The 23,801-nt window shown below is 37.4% G+C and overlaps 1 protein-coding gene across 1 annotated transcript; it reads right to left on the bottom strand.

Annotated features, from left to right (window-relative positions):
- Positions 1-236: 236 nt before the first annotated feature.
- On the bottom strand, positions 237-23,448 carry r-l (rudimentary-like). Its single transcript, XM_081732190.1, has 7 exons — positions 23,202-23,448; positions 18,697-18,954; positions 16,445-16,567; positions 11,697-11,817; positions 6,364-6,646; positions 1,477-1,691; positions 237-1,188 (listed from the first exon to the last, which is right to left on the bottom strand). Exons 1-7 carry the CDS (start codon positions 23,349-23,351, stop codon positions 893-895), a joined length of 1,446 nt encoding a protein of 481 aa, XP_081588316.1. The 5' UTR covers positions 23,352-23,448; the 3' UTR covers positions 237-892.
- Between the last annotated feature and the right edge of the window lie 353 nt (positions 23,449-23,801).

Raw genomic sequence — 23,801 nt, forward strand, 5'->3', positions numbered from 1 at the left:
TGAACTTCCTACATAATATAGGTAAATAATTAAATGAAAAGCAAATGAGAATCAGTGCCGATAATTGAAACAAATTTATGGCATTTAAAATCAATAAATAAATTATTTAAATCTTATCTTACCTGGTACCAGAAGTACGAAATTGGTACCGTATTAGAAACACCACAAGACGTAACTTAGATTTTCAAGCTGTGATTTTTAGGGTGCGGACATTATGTGGGTCACTTTTCCCCCCTCCCCCAAAAAATATCTCTGAAGTTGGAGTGTGGACATTATGCGAGCGCGGACATTACACGAGCGTATAGGTAATTATCTTGTACTTTGCAAAAACCTACATCCACCGATCTCCACTGTATCTTCTACAAACGGCTACACACACTGATCTCCAATACAGCTCCTGAACAGGACTACAGTGATAGTATAAAATTCGATTAACATTTTCACAAACCAGGACATAACATACTCAAAACATTAGTACAAAATTAAACAGTATGCTAATACGCTCAGGAATCTTTAACTATTATCTTACATACTTTAGATTTGATTTATGAAAAATCCTTGCACTTCCCTGCAAAGACTTTTCAGAAATCTGAATTTAATGTGAAATTAATGTAAATTAATTATATGTATCCTCCGTACAACAATAAAAATATTCGAGCTCCCTCGTGCCTATGTATATACGAGTGAGCGCTACTGTGTTGCAAAAAGTCTTTGAAGAACGACAGAACATAGCAGAATCTCTATATTTGAAGAGGATGAAAACAATTTTTTGTTACTTTGTTATTTATTTTATTATTTCTTTTAGCGCTCCTCCTATTTACTGACCTCTATCTTTTCAGTTTTTAACCTACTTTGTTTGGTCCATCGTGAACAAACATTGTACCTGTATAGCTTACATAGCATTACAAACTCTTTCTTCATACAACTGCCACAGTTCTTCTTTGTACTTGATAGCTACAGTCTGAGGCTCGTTCGATTGAGTGATTCCACGCCCGACCACTACAACGTCCGCGCCTCGATTGATCACTGCCTCCCGAGGCGTCACGTACTGCTGGCCTAACCCATCCTTTGTCTCCCCAATCTTCACTCCGGGAGTCAGCTGAACAAAGCCAGCGTCTATGTTCAGCGGTGACTGACTCACAAAACCTGCCACAAAGTCAGAGTAGTTGTCTGCCAATTTTGTTGTCTCTATAACACAAAAGATGGACTGTTAGTCATTCAAGTCCCTAATATGGCCATCCCTTCTGTAAAATATTAATTGGGAGACAGTCAAATTACTAAGTTATATTTAATATTTCACACAGTACCTTCTCAACAATTGTTCTATATTTTGCTCCCCGACATTTTGAAAATACTAAAAAAAAAAAAAAAAAAAAAAAAAAAAAAAAAAAAAAAAAACTTAAATTAATGAAGTTCTTACCTACGAACTCTTGGTTACTTAAAATTACAGCTACATTACATGGTGAGTCATGTTACCTGCTGAGTAGTCTCGGCTGATAAGGTTTCCCTCTGAGCTGAGTTGAGCAACCAAAAAGCACCCTCTCTCAGCCGTTGACAGCTTGGCCTTCAGACCCTTTAATATGCCTTCGCCTGGCAAAGAATGGACGGTGACAAAATCTGCCCAATCGGCGATGTGATAAATTCCATTTCCATACTGTAGGGACACAGTATGACCAATATCAGCAAATTTCCTATGAAAAAAAACAATCAATCAGTATGAAAAAGATTCGACTGGACCGGAAGCCGAACCAAGGCTTCCGGTTTACCGTTGCGGTGCGCTAACTACAATTTTATTCAGATCGCTTAGAAGGTGTAGGCCCCAGTTTCCCAGCCACACACACACACACACACACGCATGTATGCACATATATATATACAGTATGGTGCTAAATTCGTTGTACAAAAGCAGAGGAGTGATTCCTGGGAGTAAAACAAACAAAAAAGTTCCAATAAACATAGGGCGAAAACCCCATCGTTTACGTGTTACAGGCTGCCGAAATCATGAAAAAATGAATTTGGAAGGTTCATAGCTCCAAAACTATGGGACCTACCTTGGTCGGATCAAGACTTCACTTAGGAACTAATATGTGCCCTATCCAAAAATGCGTGTTTCAGAATCCTGAGGTGCTTCCACAACAATTTTTATAGAGGGAGTTTGACTACGGGCCTATGATATAAAGTACTCTCCAACTACCTCCATAAAAATTGTTGCGTGAGTACCTTAGGATTCTAAAACATGTATTTTTAGATAGAGCACATACTAGTTTCTAAGTGAAGTCTTGACCCGATTACAGTAGGTCCCATACTCTTGTTCATTTTTTCTCATTCATTTTTTCATGTTTTCGGCAGCCTATAACACGTAAACGACGGGGTTTTCGCCCTATGTTTATTGGAACTTTTTTGTTTGTTTTACTCTCAGGAATTACTCCTCTGCTTTTGTACAACGAATTTAGCGCCATACTGTATATATATACATACATACATATATATATCGAGTGTTCTAAAAATGGAGCCCACGGACTACAGATAATTATTCTACGAATCAAAATAAAGCGAAAAATATATATAATTATATACCTTCCGGTCCTCGTCTAGAGATGTTAATTGCACTATGTGGTGACGTCTGCAGATAAAGAATCTCTGAGATCATCTACCAATCTATCAAATAGTTACATCGATTCTTTTCAGAAGGCAGTTAAACTCGATAGACGGTTAACACTATCATCATTTATTAGCGTAACAATCGCTGTAACTGCTTGATGGATTCGTAGAGCAATGCTAATGTGTCCAAGTTAATCTATGACGTTGCCCCATAGTGAAATTTTGATCACCCATAGCGACTGAAGGAGGCCCCGGAGAGTGTATCATTATACAGTATTTTCGCTCTATTTTGACCTCAATAATAGCGCTCTGTTGTCCGTGGGCACAATTCTTAGAACACCCGAGTACTTGAGTGGACTATAGGTTAACTTAGGTTTTTAGCATTTACTTTTATTAAAATGTATATCCTAATGGGGGGAGCGGTGAGTTATAATATATGTGAAAAATTGACTGCCTTATGAACCTGTGAAATTCGAACGATGAAACTCGGTACATAAATTTCTCAGGGAAAACAAGCGGATACAGATCTGAGGGTTTCTGGAAATCTCCGTTTTAAGGAAGGGGAGGGGGTAGAGGGATATTTTCTACCATCTATATAAGCAAATATATATATGTTCCAGCATACCTCTGGAAAGCCTGGAGGAATTTCATCCAAATGGTTACACTTATGATCTACAGTCTAAAAAGAATACTGTGGAAGTAAGACAATCTTAGCATTCCTAAGGGGTAAGGGGTGCTATGTAAAATAAATTGAAAAGGATTAGAAACTGGAGCAGGTCCATTGGAAACAAACTTACATGCGGAGACCAAAGCATTTTATCAAAAGTCTAAAAGAGTGATACACCTGCGTTGCAAATCAGCACTAACGTGTACTTGTTAAAGACGCTTGTTTCGGAGTGCTTTTTCTTGCTTGTAGTAAACAACACATAAAAAAAATAAAAAATAATAAATAAATAAATAAATAAATAAATAAATAAATAATAATAATAATAATAATAATAATAATAATAATTATTATTATTATTATTATTATTATTATTATTAATTTTTATTATGGAAACCAGCACTAAGACTGTGTGTTCCTTTAGCCCACACTGGGAATCAAACCTGAGGCCTTCTGCGTCATAGGTGTGTTATACATTCAACCAGTAACACGTAACAAGTAAAAAAATGATATAAAATATATGTACTTTGAACATAAGTCTTCAAATTCATCTTGCTATTTTGTCGTAACCTTTGTAATTATAAAGTTAATACTTCATGCAGTTTATTAAGATAATTAGTTGTTTTGCAATGAAATAAATTTATGATTAAAGCTACTACCTACTTACTACAAAATATTAAAACAAAAGCCCAAATTTCGAAGTTGGATTATGTGAAGACAAACAAAATGTTTTATATTTGAGTTTGTAGTAACTGATTTGTTAATCAATTTCTTAAATCAGTGGACACTAGTTTCATCTCTGTTGTAAATATCATTCAAAAACTAATGAAATAATAGTACAAATATGTGAAAGTTCGAGTACGCCTACAACTATTATTCTTAAGGTCGTGCAACAGCATCTATGTACTTTTTAAAGGCATCCTTTGTGTTTATCTAGAGACTTGTTTTGTTTTATTACTTCCATCTATTTATCAATAACTGAAAAAATATTTCTAAGCGAACTTGTATTTTTTCTTTGTTATTAATCAGGCTCGGCTCGGTTCACCTGAGTCATCGACTCGAGCCGGCTCGGTTCGGTTCGGCTCACGTGAGCCATCGGCTCGAGCCGGCTCGGTGGTGATTGAGCCGTGAGCCGAGCCACTCGAGCCGTTGACAACACTACTGAAAATTAGTAAAGTCGCAATAAACTACAATATATATATTAAGTAAACACCGTATCTGCCTTCCATCTTCACTTTAAATTAGAAATTTTCGTTCACCTTCGATGGATTTTTAGCAAGTAGCAAAAAGGGTATAAGATACGATCAAACAATATCACGCATAATTCTCAAATGTTTAGGATGCTATGAAGAGAGATACATGTTTTGCCCCTCACTTATTTTATTAGTCATAGCTATATTGTGTGCGTAAGTAATAATAGCTGGGAAACTATACATACCTTAACTGTGATTGTTTTAAGGTGTACAGGGCACGCAAAACATTATTTTTATTATTATAATCTTGCATATGAATCATTCTACTGCTTAAAATACGTTTACTCCATATCTTTAGGCTTATTAACTCAAACAGTGTGATTGTTACTTTTTATCAGTGATAATTTTGTTAGCTAAGGTCCAGATAACTTCCTCGGGCTAATCTTTCGAAGATACTTTTTTTGCTGCTAATTTATAATGGTTCCATTATGTAGTTTGTAATTCAAGTTAATAACACATAAAACGGGAGACTGTAGCTAATGAAATTATCGCTGAAACAAATCAGAAATATCGCTATTCAGTTTATTTACTTTTTTTTTTTAGAAATCTTTCTTATGTTACACTTTACTTCTTGTTATTTACATTTTCCCTAGCACCTGTTTTACTCCCGATGACGCTAACTTTGCTTCGCAAATGCATCTTAGCGTTAAATAATTGTTAACACTTTATCAATGTAAGTAGAAGAATTATTTATAGTACTTATACACAGTGCGGCAATTAGGATACGAAACTTTTTTTTTTTTTTGCCTGAGAAGTGAGTTTTGAGTCGGAAGTTTCTCATAGCGGTGGATCTTGCTTGTGACCTTGAGAACACGTGCAGAAATTTCCAGCTCAATCGGTCGCAGATGTGGCGTATGATCCGGCTAAGTATAAATTCGTATCGTAATACCTCGTCAACGTTTCAACAATCGAACAAAGAGTGAGTATGAAGTTCTATGCGCTCTTTGGGAAAACTCCAACGGAAACATTCGAGACCTCGAAAAAGGTTCATGGGTACAACTGCCTTTTTCATTGACGTATTTTTTGAACAGCATAAAATGTTCTGTGCTGGCAGGAAGTCTGAATGATCATGAGTGCACAGGTCTCAGCATTTCAGAGAGAACAACTGACAAAATGATTAACAAAGTTGGGATATGATTTTGAATTACAAAAATCTAAGTCTCATGGTAATATCAGAGCTCGTGGGAGTGAACAAGAAGATTGTTCGCTAAATAACAGCAGGGAACTTAAAGAGATGGAAGCTGTACCTCATCTTCAGCACAGAATGCAGTAATTCTTCGTTCAGTTTTTAGCGGAAAAAAAATGTTACCGCACTCCACATACTCGTCAGACCTGTCTCCCCCTGATTAGTTTCCTTTCCCTCAATTAAAAGCACCATTGAAGTTTTTATTTATTATTATTTCGACGCTTCTATCATACAGAAAGCAGTGAAACGAGGATCTTGAACACGATTAGCGTTCAGGAATCTAGAAGTCATTCTAGACTTCCTGGATCGTGCAAAGCTCTGTGTGGACAAGGAAGGTTCCTAGCTTGAATCGACCGAGATAAGCAGATTCTACTTGTTATTATTTTACCCAAACTGAAAGTACCACTGAAGGGATGCTTTATTCACAATGTTTCCACCATCCAGAAAGCAATGGCAATTATCCTGAACACTATGATCCAGGACTTCCAGAAGTAATTCCATGACTTTCTGGATCGTGTAAAGCTGTGTGTGGACGAAGGTGATTCCTACTTTGAATAAGCAGAGATAAGTTCATTCCACTTATTATTTACAGACCCAGTCTCCTTTCCTAACTGCGCACTGTGTAGTTAATTGCAATACGACTAAATGAACTTCCATACCTATCTTCCATAATCAGAAACTTTTCCCGCTGAGCAACTTCTACCAACTTCTTTATTAAATCCTCGCTATAATCTTCGATAATATCGACGTGAGTTTTAAAAATACAAATATGCTTCCCAATTGCCGAAGCCAACTGAATGACGTCAGAACTCTTTGTTAAATCAGCTGCCACGCACAACATGGATTGCTTCTCCTCCATTAACTGGAATAATGTCCGCGCTACTGGGTTCTTTGCATATTCTGCTCGTTGTTTGAACCTCAATCGCAGTCTCGGAGTTATTACTGCAAAATCACAAAAAGACCATACAGCTTACAGAAGAGATTTTTTTATATTGTATTGAAAACATATGAATTGATGTGGGAGGATTATTTCTAAAGTTCAAGTAACTATTAAATACCTCTATTATTCACCTTATCCACTTAATTATTTCCTGGTAGAAACCTGCATTCAAATAAAAATAAAAAGAGTGAAAAAATTGCGACTAGGTAGAAAATGTGATCTAGGTATCGACTTACAGTTCGACGTGCTAACTACAGTGAAACCTCTGAATAATGGACACCAATGGGACATGAATTTTTGTCCGTTACTGAAAGGTGCACGTTACAAAGAGGTTACAGAAATTTAATTTCTCACAACAGTAATTGTATGGAGTAATATACAGTAAATACATTATGTATGAGCGTACATACGTAAAATTCAATATGTAATTACTCTGTTTAGTACAGTATTTGAATTACTCGGAGGAATGAAGAAGAAATTCATTTCTGTTAAATAATATTATTGCTGGGAGGGGGTGTTAATATATTCGTATACTGCAAAAGATAATGAAAAATGAAATCTTTAAGTTTAACGTCCCACGGTTATCCCGGTGAGGCTAAAGGAGACGGTGATGATGACAAATGAATGAAATGGTGGAATGAAGAAAGTGGGAGGAAACGGGAGAACCCCGAGAAACCCACGAGCACGGTGTTTGTCCACCACAAAGTCCACACGGCGCGAGCTGGGATCGAACCTGGGACACCAAGCACCGGAGGTGAACACTCTACCACTGAGCCACCGCGCCTCTGCAAAAGATAATGAATGTATGGTAATTTTCTTAAGTACATGTCATCATTCTGAAAATAAAATCCATTAATTCACATACCGCCTATACTAAAAGTAAAAATAGCTTAATAAGAGTATGCTATACTATTATTAAATACTGAAAATGTGAAGAACAAACTCACAAACTATCAATTTCTTGGTGAAAAGTCTGCAATAGTTGTCTGCAGACTTCTAGCAGAAGAATTTCAAGTTCAGTTTGAAGCTGTTCTGTTGGATGGTTCACCAGGTCTAGACTCATACAAAAGACTTTTCTGTTTACTGTAATATATCGCAGAACCGAGAATAATTCCTGTTCGTTATGAAGAGGTTATTGAAACGTTTGGGGGAAGAGAGGAGTGTCCGCGTCCGTATCTGAGAGTGTCCGTAAAAGAGAGGATTTTGTTCCATAAGAGAACATATATTCTTGCCAGGACAAAAAAAAAAAAAAGTGCGTACTATGGAGTTGTCTGTTACTGACAGGTGTCCGTTAAAGGAGGTTTCACTGTACTACATTACGAAGTCCGCTCCAAACAGCCATACGTATTTCGCTCCTGAGTTTGAGGTTGATGCTCAGATATTCAGCTGTCACGGACTGTACCACTCCTGTTGTGTCTGGACGAACCACAGCTTAAAATACACTATTTTAAGAAATGCTGCTCCGGCTATATGTGAACAAGGTCGATCTAACAGCCATCTTCAGACCTCTCTCTGCTTATTAGTCTGTGGTTCTAAATGGAAAAAATCCTACCTCAAAAGCTAATAAAAGGATATGTTTCTTTAAAAGATACTGTGAAGAGATCGTTTGAGTTTGACTACCTGTCTCTGACGCGGAAGAGTCGGGTTCGATTCCCAGTAGAAGCTCATGTAGTTCGGATCCCACATTAAATTATAGATACATGTACCATATCGCTGCTGAACGGGACGCTAACTTCACCTTACCTACAAAGAGTTTGCTGCGTATGCTAGCTATTTAAACGATATTATTATTTCCCTTGAACGTAAACTCTGAAATATTTTTCTCGGAATTAAGTAATGTGGTAGTGAAAAGGCAAAAATCTCCGAGAACAAAACGTGGAAGTATTAACAATTTTGTCCTTCGAAAAGTGAGAACAGGGAAGGAACTGTAAACTGCTCAGTACAAAGTGAAACAGATGTTTTTGGAAGGGGGAGCGGGGTAGGTGGGTTAAAGTGCAATTTGTGCTTGTGGAAGTATTCTTGAGGAGCTGTGTATGAGGAAAGGATTATTTTTCTCTGTCTGTAAGTGAACTCCACAAAGTATTAAATTATATTCTCTGTAAGTAAAAAAATTAAAGGGATTTCATACGAAGTATTATCCACAATTTCTTCAGAATTCATGTTAGGATCGCGATAAAGTTCGTACCCATTGGTTGGATACCTCTTTTGAGACTTGGTTAAGATAAGTTTACACGTATTTTTATAGCAGCCACGGAAAATAAAAACGAAAAATTCAGGTCCCTACCTATAACAAGGTTATGAAACTGAGTGAGAGAAAAATTTTATTGTTGGAAAAACATGTTCGCACTAGTGGTTCGTTATGCCCTACATGAATAAAAGAAGAAACATTCACTTACAGAAGGCACCAGTAAGAGGACGTTCGTGAATAACGAATGGATTGTTGCATGATATGCATCGGATGGCTTGTCTAAGTAACTCCCTACAACAGGAGATGGCCTATCTGTCTCCAGCTACCATTACAGAACCATCCATCAACGTCGGGTCTGCAGTCCACATACAACACCTCCAACCTGAACACTTCGCTGGATGAAATCATCTACCGGAAAGTAAGAACAGCACCTCGCAGGTGGAAGTATGTGGCCACAGAAGGTGAGGCATAAATTATATATTCATCTACCTGATAGTGGTCAAGTATAAGCTATTACCTACAAGCCTAGCGACACTAACGGGTGTAGCGGCTCTATCCGATACTGCAGGACAACTTTCCAAATGGTTTCATGGTTGTTGCAGGATTTGTGTATATTGGGAAGCTGGCGATCCGTAAGGTTGATAAAACGTAAACGTGACTGCTTCATTTTTCAATTATCATCATGATCCTATTTTCCACACAGATAGAACACCAAGCAACCCCGTTAAACACTCTTCAGCGCTTTTATCACAAAATGGAGCAAAAAACAGGCATCCATGTTGTTCCGTTTAGTGACATTATGGTGAAAAGCCTTGATGTCAGTTCGATGGAATTTCTGCTTTTGCACTCATAAAGATGTCTCACACATTGTCGTGTCCGAACTCTTCGTGGTTTGTGACAAACAGAGTACACAGAATACCCATACCCACTCTCCAGCGGAGTCTCCAACAATGGAAGTTTCGATATCAGGAGATTGTTCATAACGCTGGTTCCTTCCCCACTGAATACCATTATTAGTGACGATATGGCATTTCTTGAGATGAATATGTTGTTCGCACGAATCCAGAACAACCCTCAATAATGAACACTTATGACGTTTGTATCAGATACTATATGGGAAATGGAAGGAATTAACTGATCTCTCCTTACCCATATTCTCTATAGGTATTGAATGTGTAAGAACATACCTTAGGAATAAAAGATGCCTTATCCGGGAAGTGGTCTGGGCAACATAGTGGTTAATGTGTCTCTGCAGTAGGCCGTAGACAGTAGGATTCAGTTTAGTTGCATATTTTCACTCTTTGAATTTGCACCCACTAGTAATATGGTGGAAGGAAAAATTGGTTAATTCCCTTCATTTTTTAATATAATAAATGCATTTATATAGCTTCCCTACTTTGACAGTCAAAAATAACACATTAAATTATTTATCCTTTCGCTTATATGTCTCCTAACAGCCCATCCTTCAATGCTAACCTTGCATTTACGTAACTTCTTAGCCAGTTACTTTCAAACGGACTACCCCGGCACACTAGGAGAACGTTAGGATATTGAAACTAAAATGCACGCTTTACATAAACATTTATCATTTATATCTTTCGAAACGTTAACAATAACTATTTTTCGACATTTGATAATCAGGTAGTTGCAGTTACATTTCTTTACTATAAAAAATATAAAGTAACTTAACATTATATATTAAAAAGGAAACAATTGTAACAGTTAGTGTGCCAAAACCTCAAAAAGAGTGCAAAACGCTGTTCTAACCTTTTCCTAGCAATAGATTCAGAAGAAAGTACCAACATAAAGATAACGAAAACTCAGTTCACAATTAACAATCCAAGAAATGTACAAGAAAAAGCTTCCAACCTTCTCTAATCTTCTTTCCTGTGCATTCCCCTAATTTCAAGAGAATATTGATTATCTTGTTACCAATCGCTTTTATCCGTAGGGAGTTGATTTCAGTTTAACGGCCCTTTCAGCAGCGAAGCTACATGAGACATGAACCTACAGCTTAACGCAGAATCCAAATCACATGGGCAAATACTGGAAATCTAACCCGGGTCTCTCACGCCAATGCTTTTATTCGCGTATTACCCTCGAATTTATTTGTGTATTTTCACTTTCCAAAGCATAAGTGATACCATTATACGAAATATTATGTCAACATTGCACAAAAGTAACCATATAACCTCTTATCCATCATACCAAGTATGCCATGAGACATTCGTAACTTCAAAATTAAGTATTTCTATATAGAGTTTTCAGTATTTTTTTCGTTTTCAACAATTAGCTAAGTACTTTCTGGCATATTTTAAATGATTTTTATTAACATTTATAGTATTTAATACCTGTAGACATGAACAATGTTGAAATGCGACACGAAAATCGGTCATGTTTTGAGGGAGTCACAAACCTGATTTCCAGCTATTGTGCTGCCAAAATGTCTTGAGCCGTGGCAAAAATGCGAACTAAAGCTCACACCCTCACACACCCTCGTGTTGAGCCAATAAGGGTTCAGCTGTTGCTAAGCGAGAGAAAGTGAGTGGAGTTCCTTCAGCCGATAGCAGCGCTTGCAACGAAAGACTAGGGATCAAGTCAATGTGGTATAACAATAGCTGGATGTATTCTCTACTAAATTCATCTCCCACTGACACAAGTTGCTTTCGTGTTTCTGCTTTATTTCTCAAATAAGTTGAACAATCAGACCTTTATGTATTTTTCTATACATAAAATACCTTTCATTACAGTTTTTCATGTACTCACACTTGGGATTCATTTGAGAGAGCCAGAAAAAAGCGTTTCATAACTAACAAAAATAGAAATATCAGCTGCCAATTAAAATCCATAACACAAAACATTACCTTTCGGCTTCTCGCTTTCCTTTAATTCCTTCAAATGAATTTGACTATCCTGAACATATTTCTTCACACTATCAACTACGGTTTGGTCAACTCTGCCTTTCTCCAACAAAATATCCATTATCTGTAACATTTACAAACACATTTACAATTGTCATTTACTGTAATTAAAATTTGCGTTACATCTTGCTATTATTTTTAAAGCATTTATCTACTTACCTCGATGGGATGTGTTATGAATGGATAGATTAGAGTTTAGCGTCCCTTTCAGCAGCAAGACTATATGAGACATAAACCCATAGCTTAACGTCTAACATGAACCACATGGGCTTTCTCTAGACGGATGCGCTATGTCACTATATTAGCAGTGCTGTTACTATAAAAGCAAGCGATATATATATATAAAGTCCCACTGGCTACTGAACCCTATTTTCTTTAATAACAGTCACACACACACACACACACAAAATAAAAGTTCTGTGCAGGAATGGAATCAGGGTATGGAATCGATATACTTTGTTAGGTCGAATCTAAATTTTGAAACCCCAGGACGACTGACTGTGTCAATTTAGTTTTATGGGCGAAAAACGTGTGTCCTTCCTATCCAAAATCGCTCAAGTTTTTCGCCCATAAAACAAAACTGACACAGTCAATCTTCCTCGGGTTTCGAAATTTGGATTCTGTGTAACAAAATACATCGAATCCACACCCTGGGGTCCGGTGAACAGGACTTTTATTCTTTTGTGTGTGGCTCTGTAATTTTTCACTAATAATGACACTGTAACGAAATTTGAAGCAAAATCACCTATTTTCCTAAGAATTATGATGATACAAATATGTTCTAACTGGTCATAATTTATTTGTTTGTTGCGCTCCTTTTCAGCATTGGGACTATATGATATGTACAGTAGACCTACAGTTTAAGGTAAAATATGAACATCGTAACGTCTTCAAATTTTTGTGCTCTCCCACGGGAATCGAACCTGAACCACGTGCCTAAATGTGTAGTACGCGGTAGTCACTACACCAACGAGAAAGGCCGCCATCATTCACGTCCAATCAACTCTGAAATTGGCGCACCATATTACGAAACATCTTTGACAGCATTTCTATTACTGGCTGAACTGCTTTGCTGATGTTTATTACTAAGGCGTCTATGGTCCCTAAAAGTGAACACTCCCTTTCAGATATAATTATCAAAAATAATAAAACGGCGTCAAACAGATCAAGTGCAGTGGCTTAATTCCCTTCGTAATCACGCTTGCTGTAATCAGTGGCGCAATCAGGTATGAGCTCGGAGGTCCAGGCCTCCTCCGAAACTAACCTGGCCTATCTTATACAACAGCGCTGCAGACAAATTTTGGTGAAATTTCCAAATAATCATTATTGCTTGTCATTGTCCAGTATCTTTAAAAATAAGCAAACTGTGCGTGAAGAGAGTTCTTAGTCTGCATTGAAACATCGGACATCACGTGCGTAATATCGTCTTAGTAATTGTGAATTTACATTTTTATTTTAAGGCCTTTTAGCATGTTAATGATAGAGATAACTACACTGAGTGCTCACTGAATTGCGACTACCCTTCCACACAACAAAGTGTGGCCAACAGCCGAGCTATCTACATGACCACCCCGACTGGTATTATTGCAGAGAAAGAATACACTCGAGGCTACATGTTGGCAGACAGCACACTCTTATAATGGGAGATGGGCAGGATTTATCGGCATTCCAATATGGCATGATTGTAGGTACCGGAACAATAGCCCAGACAACAATACTTGTCGGATGCGCCCGTTCCTGTGTACAATGAGTAGGAAGAAAATAGGGTAACAGTCTCTAAGAGACGAAACTACAGAGACGTACGGAAGTTCCAAACGTGGGGCGAGCGTCTAGTAAAACAACTCGTGACAGTCATACGAACCATCAGTGTCCGAAAATTACGTTGCTAATACAATGGTAGATGCACAGCCTCATATCCCACGTAACTATACGGCGTACACTGACACGCATTCAGTTTCACAGCACACGACACACTCATCACCCATTCCTTACGACTCGTCACAGCCGACTTTATTGAGCTCTGGCATAGGAAAACGTAATTGGATCATGGATGATTGGAAAATGGTGTATTGGTCTGATAAATCACGGTTTGTGCTAATCTTTGATGGGGGCGTGTACGTATGTGGCTCCAACAGCATAACGCTAAGGATCCCTCGTGCATCGTGCGTACTGTACAAGCAGGTGGGGGCGGCTGTATGGTTTGGGGATGCTTCTGTTGGCATAGACTAGGACAGTTGGTGTGTATGAACCACAGCGAGACATCCGTTGTGTTCCTGCAGGTGTTAGAGAATCACGTACACCTACAATGCAAGACTTCTACCCACACGAAGATGACATTTTCCATTACGACAATGCACGGTGCCACCAAGCCAGGACTCTACTTGCTTGGCTTAGGGAACATTCATATTAATCACTGGATATTAATCCCATAGAACAGTTATGGAATGTTGCGGAACGAGCTCTTCGCAACATGACTCCTGTACCAACATCTGTGGGCTCTTGTGGGATACCATCAGGAATATATGGTGTCAGATCCCCGTGGAAACATATCAGAAACTACCAGAATCCATGCTACACCTTGTCCACACCGTTCTCTGAGCAAAAGCTGGACCAACGAAGTATTAGGTACGTGGTCGCAATTCAGTGAGCACTCACATGTCAGTGTAAATTTCTTGTAATGGGGAGATTTCAAGCTTTCAATTTTGTCCATGCCATAGTGCAGCACGTCGTTTGCACACTACTGTACTAGGTAGTCTTGACCCCTCCCGAAAAAATCTTGGTTGCGCCACTGGCTGTAATACTGCATTTCGGTGAGGTTGGTATGTGATGGATAGCACTCCGCTCCATCTCGGTCGAAGCGTTGGCCAGCTCTGATGTATAGCGTTGGATTGCCTAAGCAAGGAAATTTTGAGAATTAACTAGGCCTACAGGTGAAACCACGCTAAGTCCGAGAGCTAAGTGGAGTTCAGAATGCCCTGGTTTTCCTGAATAAGTATCTGATATGCCAATATTTTATGTCACAACATTTTTATTTGATCAGATGTGCATGAAACTTCGCTATTTTCCCGACACGATGACAAGTGGTTTTGGATAATTCTGATTTCTGTGAAAGTGAAAGTAAACGATTTATTGGAAAATGTTTTAGTACTCCGTTGTTCACATTCTGGATCGTTATCTCTAATACTTCTGGACGACCTCCAGCCTAACGAAGTTCACTTCGATTCAAGTTTATTCATTAGGTCCAAATGCTAGTTTTTTTATTTATTTATTTATTTTTATGTATGTCTCCAAATTTTTCTGGAAATTGCCGTTGACACCACTTCATCGATTCTGTTCTCCAATAAGTGTGAACAATAAATAATCTCTGCTCAAGAGCAACCAACTCACTTCTAATTAGCTTGTGTGCAGCACACATACACTAACACTCGCGATAACAAGCGTATTGCATAGAAACCCTGCTCCTAGTCACAGAAGCAAAATCAGATCAGAAGCTCTTTCCGCACATTATCGTTGATTATGGCTTTGGAATTAACTTAAGTAATAAATCAACATCAGGCCAATGCAAAGCAAAAATTTATACGTATATACCAGTATATTAATGATCTTATGTTAGTTTCTATATTAATACATTGCTGAAACTATAACACAAGTTTTCGTTTTTTTGTCAGTGCTTGTAAAACAGATGAAGGGATACGCAAATACTTGTCAAGTCAATTGCTGGGAATTCGATTAAACAAAGGGCAGACGTGAAATAACGTTATGACCTCATTTGGTTCGTGTCTGACACAACCACTTTGCATCTCCTGAGCATTTTGTCCAAAGGATTTTAGTCCTATAATCATCGGTGATGTTTTATAGATCAGACTACTCCCATACACAGGGTGGCACACAAAATGTAATGCCATCTGTTTTTTCATTTCACATGTAATATTATAGATGGAATGTTGAAAACTCTTATTCGTATACTTTGGTTTATGGAAAATCCGGTAGATGTCACCAGAAGTTAGTATCGAATATTTACTTGGCACCAAACAACAGTTTTCAAGATGACGCATAAGAGCAGATTGAGCGTTGAACAGATGGTGAAAGTTATAGTGTTTTGGAAATGTTGGAAAATAGATTTATTCCAGAACTCTTGTCAAGAGGTCTCCCATTACAAACTCAATGGTTCATGCAAGACGGGGTCTGCCCACATGTTCTTGATTACCTGTATGACATGTTTAATGGGCGGGTAATGTGTCATTGGTTTCCTGAGCATCACCTAGGTAGGAGATAGTGGCCCCGCATAGCCGTGACATCAATCCATGAGATTTCTTTTTGCGGGGCTATTTGAAAGATAATGTCTTCGCACAGAATCCTGCAAGTGCAGCTCAACTCAGGGATCTCATCATGCAGTTGTGCAGTCTAATTTCGGAAGACTTAAGCAGGAAGGTTGTGACAAACGTAAAGGTTCGCTTGCAAGAGGTTGTGAAACCAAATGGTCATCACATTCAACTAAATTTCCATGTTCATACCATTAATTCTGCACTAATTTTGTAATACACTGGTGACAAATACACGTGTAATAAAACAAATGGTATGACATTTCGTGCGCCAGTACTTGCAAAAGAGTGAAGTTGATAGAAACAAGTCTAGCAGTAAAAGTATAAAATCAGCTTTAAAAAATCTTAAGGAAATTAAATTATACGTACTTGTGATAAAGTGACCATACTGTGCATCCTTATTCCTTCGTGCTGTAGATTCAGCGTTCCCCCTTGCTCTCGATCGACTACTACAATTGCATCTGTCACTACAAGACCTGCCTGACGAAGATCCTATTAAAAACAAAATCGTGAACGTTAACATGTAATTATCTACTTTCATATTTATAGTATTTCAGACACTATCATTTTACACTGAATTAAGCTATCATACATTACAACAGAAGATAGAAAGGAATTTTTAGAAACCAAAACCTATATATTAAAAAGTACGACTAAAGAGCTCAACTGTTAAAATGATGAAAACCTTGGAAAATTTGTCAAGATTGCTAGTCACGAGATTCGAATCCATTTGCTTGGCAGGAACTAATCGTACATCTACCGTGGCACAACATTTTACAAGTTCTTCGTATGGATTGTTAGTATTTTACAGCTTCCACAAAACTTTTTTTTTTTTAAACTATTCTAAAGGGGCCAGGACAAATAAACGTCTGAAGGAGTACAGTTCTGAAGTTACGATGGATGACGAAATTTTCATATTTTCGGTCCTGAAGTTTGCACACCGTCGCTTGGGCAACATGTGGTCTGGTGTCTTCACGATGCATGATAATGCCCTTTTTTGAATGGACAAAATCGATGTTTTTCGTGACTTTCTTCATTGAGTATGCTCAATTGCCCAGAGTACTTCCCTTTTGTGATTGATTGATTAACAAGGTTGGAAAAGCTCAAAGCAAAGGAATCCTCTGCCATCCCATCCAACGAACTGTAATACTGGGAGTATGGGTTTTTGCTGCGGATGTTCGATTCCATCTGTAATGCTCCATATTTGCATACGCTGAATCACGTGTTGTTATTCTCGTATTACACAAACACTTAACGCTATACACAGGTATAATCATTGGACTACAGATTGCTGGTAAGGTGCATGACGTAGGAAAGCCATCGAAGGAATGAAAAGTGAGGATAGCCATATGACATCAGGAATGATGGAGCACTTTTTTATTATAAACAAAACACAATTAAATATAACAATTTATATCTTCGTAGCTATACATAGGGGTATTAAATATTCGTTCCAAATGCTGACCCTAGTCAGTTCACACCTGTAACTGTACAGACAATTAAGTAACGTACTTCATATTTTATTGTGTATATTAACATGGTATATAGGCCAATTCATCATCTACAGCTCTGCTTCCACAAAAGACCGATTCCCAATATTACTTATAATTAATATAAAACAATTTCTAGTATTTCATAACTCAATTCATTATTTATATAATAGTATTTCATATATTTTCTGTTTCATCGTACATTCTTTCACTGGGATATCGTTAGTCAGCAGCTATATAATAATATAATTACGAATATAGTTTAAGGCATACTACAGTACACGTCATTCGTCTGGACATATAAGCACAGAATAGCTATAACAAGTATTGCTCGTGATTGTAATATATTAAACCATCGTATCCTGATGTGTTTATTATGAATCTAATGGAAGAAAAAATATAAATCCAGTCGCAGAATGATCATGGATTTTGGAATATAACAGTTAGTACATCGTCTATAATTACATTTCCCACACAGAAAACCAATATTTATACTTTTAATGTTTCACCAAATTACAAGATATTAAAGTTACATGTTGATTACTTAATTTACATCGAATAATAATAATTAACTTGCATATTTCTTATTTGTAGATGTTACATATTGAAACTTTTTTTTAAAATCCTCATCTAAAATCGTCATATATTATAGTGTGTCGACGAAAACGAAGAAAACCGGCTGTAACTTCCGAGATGTTAGCGCCGGTACATTGTAGGGCGCAGATTCAGCATGTCCCGATTCTTACTGAATTACTTTACTGTAAACCATGTACAGCGCCTTCATAAATTCACGAACATGCAAATCATTGATCGAAATCTGCCAATCCGATTTTCCAGGAATATGGCTTTAAATATATATGTAGAAAATTTAATAATACCCAATATTGCCCAATAAAACCCACTGGACTAGGTTTATCACACTTCTGGTAGTTACTCGATAGATCAATAGCTGCAAGATCTCACGATTTCATTAGAAAAGATAAGGAAGAAAGAAACAAAGCCAAGTAAGAAAGAACGAACGAAAGAAAGAAATAAAGAAACCAAGAAAGAAAGCCGACAGACAGACAGAATTTGCCTATTCTGCAATGACCGCCAGTACCAACAATTTACAAACAAATTAAGTGGACATACCTGAACAGTTTCTAAGATGCTTAATCCACTTGTGACAACATCCTCTATGATGACACAGCGATCACCTTCTTTCACTTTTCCTTCGATTAACCTCCTCGTTCCGTAGTTCTTTGCTTCCTTCCGTCGCATCAACATCGGAATACCGTTCTTCACAGCAATCAAGGTAGCTATAGGAAGAGCAGTGTATGGAACACCGCAAAGGCTGTCATATTGCACCTCAGACCCTGCGAACTCCCATACTAACGAAGCCACAGATTCCTACAAGATTAAAGAAGAAAACTTAACATTACGAATTGTCTATTTCTATTCACTGACCCATCTTGTATATTATTTTATAGACAAAATGTTAGGAAATGAGTTGCGCTTAAGATTGTGCTTGTTATACCTCGTACGTTGAGAGTTTGGACAAAGAAAAGAATGACAGAACACCTGTACCAAAATGTGAGAGCGCTAACTACAAACACTTCACTAACTTCCCATTGTTAGAATGGTTTTAATCCAGTGATCGCCAAGCTGTCGTTCGCGAGCTACTAAGTAGCTCGCGGGAACATTTTCGGTAGATCGCGTTAACACTCCGGTTGACTAACCCTGATTCCTCCACTGAGCTGACGCTAACGATAACAATTGCTTGTTTTTCCCGTGCAACTGCTATTGTCAGCCTCCTCTCACAGTTGATTGTATACGCGTGGGGTTGTACATGTTACGTTTTTCGTGTGTATATTAGACATTGGCTAACTTGGATACTTTGATTTCGTATTTACTAGATATGTACCTTTAGAGGCAAAAAACATTTTTTTTTTAATGTTCGTAGTTATTTTGGTTGATAGCTCTCAGAAGAATTTAAAAACGGTACGGTAGGTTAGAAGTTTCATAAGTTCGGTGACCACTGGTTTAATCGGTTAAATTATCATTGTCCAAAACAAAATACCGTTTTAAAGAAACGAAAACAAGAAAGAAAGTTGAGTTTATTTTGAGTTTAACGTCCCGTTCAGCGGCGAGGCTATGAGACATGGACCTACTGATCAACGTGGAATCCGAACCACATGAGCTCCGACCGAGAATCGAGTTGTTGTTGAGTTTAACGTCCTGTTTAGCAGCGAGGCTATATGAGACGTGGATCTACTGATTAACGTGGAATCCGAACCACATAAGCTCCCACCGGGAATCGAACCTGGGTCTCCCACGCCAAAGGCGCGTACTCTAATAAGAGAGAAAGAAGTAAGTTACACAAGGGCAAGACAGATTCCCGGTTTGAATTCGATGTTCAGGCCCTGACTGAGGTTCAAAGGTTTTTCTTAAGTCTCATCTGGCAAATGTCGGGAAAGCACATTTAATAACAGACCCTTTCATTTATATTATCATTGTTGTTGATGATACCTGCGTCAATTGGCCTCGCAGGCTGTATTTGCAAGTTCATTCATTCAATAAATAAATACCAGAAAATGATATGGTAGCCATCTCAATATAGCATTTTTTCAATGTTCTCTTCCATAGTTTTGGTAGAAGTAGTATTAAAAATCTCGTTTCGGTTATCTTGTGATCCAGATGAAGAATATCCAGGCCGCAAAATGGAAATTTCACTGATAAAATTGATAGCCAACAGAAGTACTACAATTGCTGGTGGCCGCAAAACTGTCTGGCCCTCTTTACTATTTGCCTGCCAACGCTCCCCGTACACCACACTCAATGGTGGGTCATGAAAGAATCTCCCTGTGCAAGCACAGTTAGTAAAGTTGTTAGTAGAATACGATTTCGGTTTTCAGTTTAATGTCTCAGCAGATCAGAACATGGGATCAGAACCACATGATCTCCCGCCGGGAATTGAACCCGGGTTTCCAGCGCCAAAGGCACGTACGCAACTTAGTAGAATATGAGTTCTTAAGATAATAACTATATTCGTAGTCATGTGCAAGATAAATGATAGGAAGAATGTAGAGTGCTAACTGAACATAAATCTTGAAGATTGAATAATAAAAATGTGCTGTATCTTTTGAAGTGTGCAATGTAAAATTGATAACAGAATAAGAATTTTTAAGGCAATATGAGCAATTTCTGCAAAGAAAGTGATATGTTTGTAGCCATAATATAGTAACCTGAATACTTCTCATCTGTTCGCAGTTTGTCAAATGGTAGTGCACTAAGATAATAAATGTTTAATTTTGATTAAGTTACAATACTCATATACTGAAAACTTTCCATTCCAGACTCTGCTTCTGTTGGTGTTGGCAAAGTCATAAACAAAAGAACTCAGATAACCAAGAATTCCTTCATTCCTAAGAATGTTTTCTACGTTCAACTATTCATAATGAATAACTTTAAATAATTGTGCTCTAGATATAGCCTAGTCCACCGAAGTGTAATGCTTGGGCTGGGCTTTTTGAACTTTGACCTTGGAACTGACCTTGATGTTGGTCACCTTCATAAATCGAGACATTCACCAATCGATTCCTCACATCAAATTAAGTATGAATTTTGATAAAATTCTCGAATAAAAATAGCCCAAATAACTCCAGTTTAACAGCTCTGCTTCTCTTAACAAAATAAAAAATTAAATCCTAATTATTGTAGGTGCTCTTCTATTTTAGGGGTACATAATTTGTAAAATTACTAAAGAAATATAGATGTTATTTGAGAAGCAAAAAATCAACAATAAATTCATCTAAGGGTTGAACTTTCACAGATGTCGGCCCTGAAATACAAATCTTACTGGAACATGAACAGGACCAAATGAAATGCCAGCATGAGAATAAGAAAAAAGTGAAGGATGACATTTAGAATCTCCCCCAACTCATTTCATGGTTCCAGAAGCAGGTACCTTGTTTTCGTCTAAATTGTGATAATTTTTTTTTTTAACCCTGCGGGGCTTCTACCCCATATTTTATGAAATAAGTAACACTGGAAATGTAATATGTTAAGATTGAAGGAGAAAGTAAAAGATAACCTAATTGAATGCTCTTCAGTAAAAGAAGTACACATAAGTAGCAATACAACATTGAAAAGAGGCTCAAGTGGGTCTTATCCGGGGCCGCCATCTGCGACAGTTTAGCCCATCTAAGAACTTAACCTCTGACATTCTATTAGTATATTCCTTTACGTTTACACCTACCACCTTCACCCTGCTCTAACTCGGTGAGATACTTCTGGCTTTTAGTGGCCACCTGTCGTTATTACACAATTTACCCGCATGCCCACCTTAGCTAACGCGCCTTCTCCCTATGGACGCATCCCCATACGTTGCTAACAGCATCACCGTCCCTTGGATCGGTTATTTTATTATTTATTTTAGTGGCCACCTAGCACAGGCTGATTAGCGGCGGGAAGCGGTTAAGATAAGTCAATTTCTGTCGGTGCCTTGCCTAAAGTAAAGAACTACTAGCGAATTTTGCAATGTAGTTTATAAGACACGCTGAAGCCTCTTAAAGTGAATATGCAAGCACAAATTGATGAATACTACTTGATCCATAAGAAACAATTTGTAAAGCATGTCGTAGTCAATTCCTTAGTAAATGACATCCAAAAGTTACGTATGCATCCCCACAATAGGACAGTTCATCGAAAACGTATAGTAATATAGCAAACCATGTATATTAAATACCAGAAATACCGGACCTAATATAGCAATCATGGAGATGGGCCCCCTCTAGAATTTTTTTTCGGGCGCCCCTGAGTGGCACCACTTGTCAGGAGTAAAAACACTAGTAGTAGTTTGGATCAATTTTACAGTACGTTCCGTCTTATATGGAATCGGTATTCATAATGTATGATAAACTGCAATGATCAGATTAACCAATTACTTAGTAATAATAAACATGTGTAAGCAGGGAAATTGCTTTTTATGATCTTAAAGTACGATAAACGTAAAATGTTGCTAACAGTGTAACGTAAAATTATTTACATTACTGTTTCTCGAGACATGTCGCCCTTATAATGTTTTTAGTAATTTTCTCATGTATATTGGATAATTCATATTATTTTTTTTAAATCGAGGAGTGAAATGTATTTCTATTTTCAAATATCTCTGGAATTACATTTGCACCTTAGTAGGAGTTATTAAATTATCGTACACTTTCCTATTATCGTACATCGTACTTGGAGCAAAATTATCGTACGATTCGATAATTATCGTACATGTTGGCAACGCTGTGGCGCAAGGTAACCGAATAGTCGCATTGTGGGAAAGAAACGTGCATTTATGTTATCAACATGGCGAATGTACAAGGGCAATGAACTTACAGTTTTAACATTTGTGAAGCAATACGTTGATAACGAGCAAAATCTTTTAAAAGTTTGTGAAGAGCACGGATTAATGAACCTAATAACAAATTGCAGAAAGTGTGCAAAGGGGATAATAGCGAAAAAACGTGGCGAAAGCGGACGCCCAACTTCGGAATAAATGCCTTATTTTATTTTACCTAGACTTTTAAAATAATTTAACGTACACCTCCGATTGAAAATACAAATTATTGCATTCAGTACACCGAAATAAGATCTAGCTTAAATCTTACCAAAACTGCTGGATGTGAAATTATCACACGAAGATCGAAGTAGACAGGAGAGTTTATGCCAACTTTCATCTTAAAATCTCCAAACTTCAGGGCATTGATCTCATGCAGTTGCACTACAAGTGTTTTAAGTTTTTCTACAAATGTCGACATTTTCAAACTTTGTTTGAACTTGAAAGATATTCAGGTAGAAACCAATTTTCACGCTTTAATTACGCAAAGTGTTGCGCTCTTGTCAATCAGAGTTGCCACAACCGATTCCAAAAAGAATGGAAAAAAGTAACTAAATATCGTCATTCCACAAATGCCAAGTTTTCGTGTTATACAAATACAATATCACTACTAGGCAAACAACTATTTTAGAACTTTATATTCTTGCAAGATAAACGGATGAGCAGAGAAACTTTTACAGGACAGTTATTTGTTTGTATAACGTAAATAATAATATTGTATTATATGACCATCACAATCAGGCCTGTGCTGTGATAGTAATGAGGGCGGTGGACAAGTCTACTAAAAGGGCGCCCATACAAACTGGTATATATATATATATATATATATATATATATATATATATATATATATATATATATATATATATAT

This window comes from Thermobia domestica, chromosome 11, assembly GCF_964235325.1.
Source record: "Thermobia domestica chromosome 11, izTheDome1.hap1.1, whole genome shotgun sequence".
Lineage (NCBI taxonomy): Eukaryota > Metazoa > Arthropoda > Insecta > Zygentoma > Lepismatidae > Thermobia > Thermobia domestica.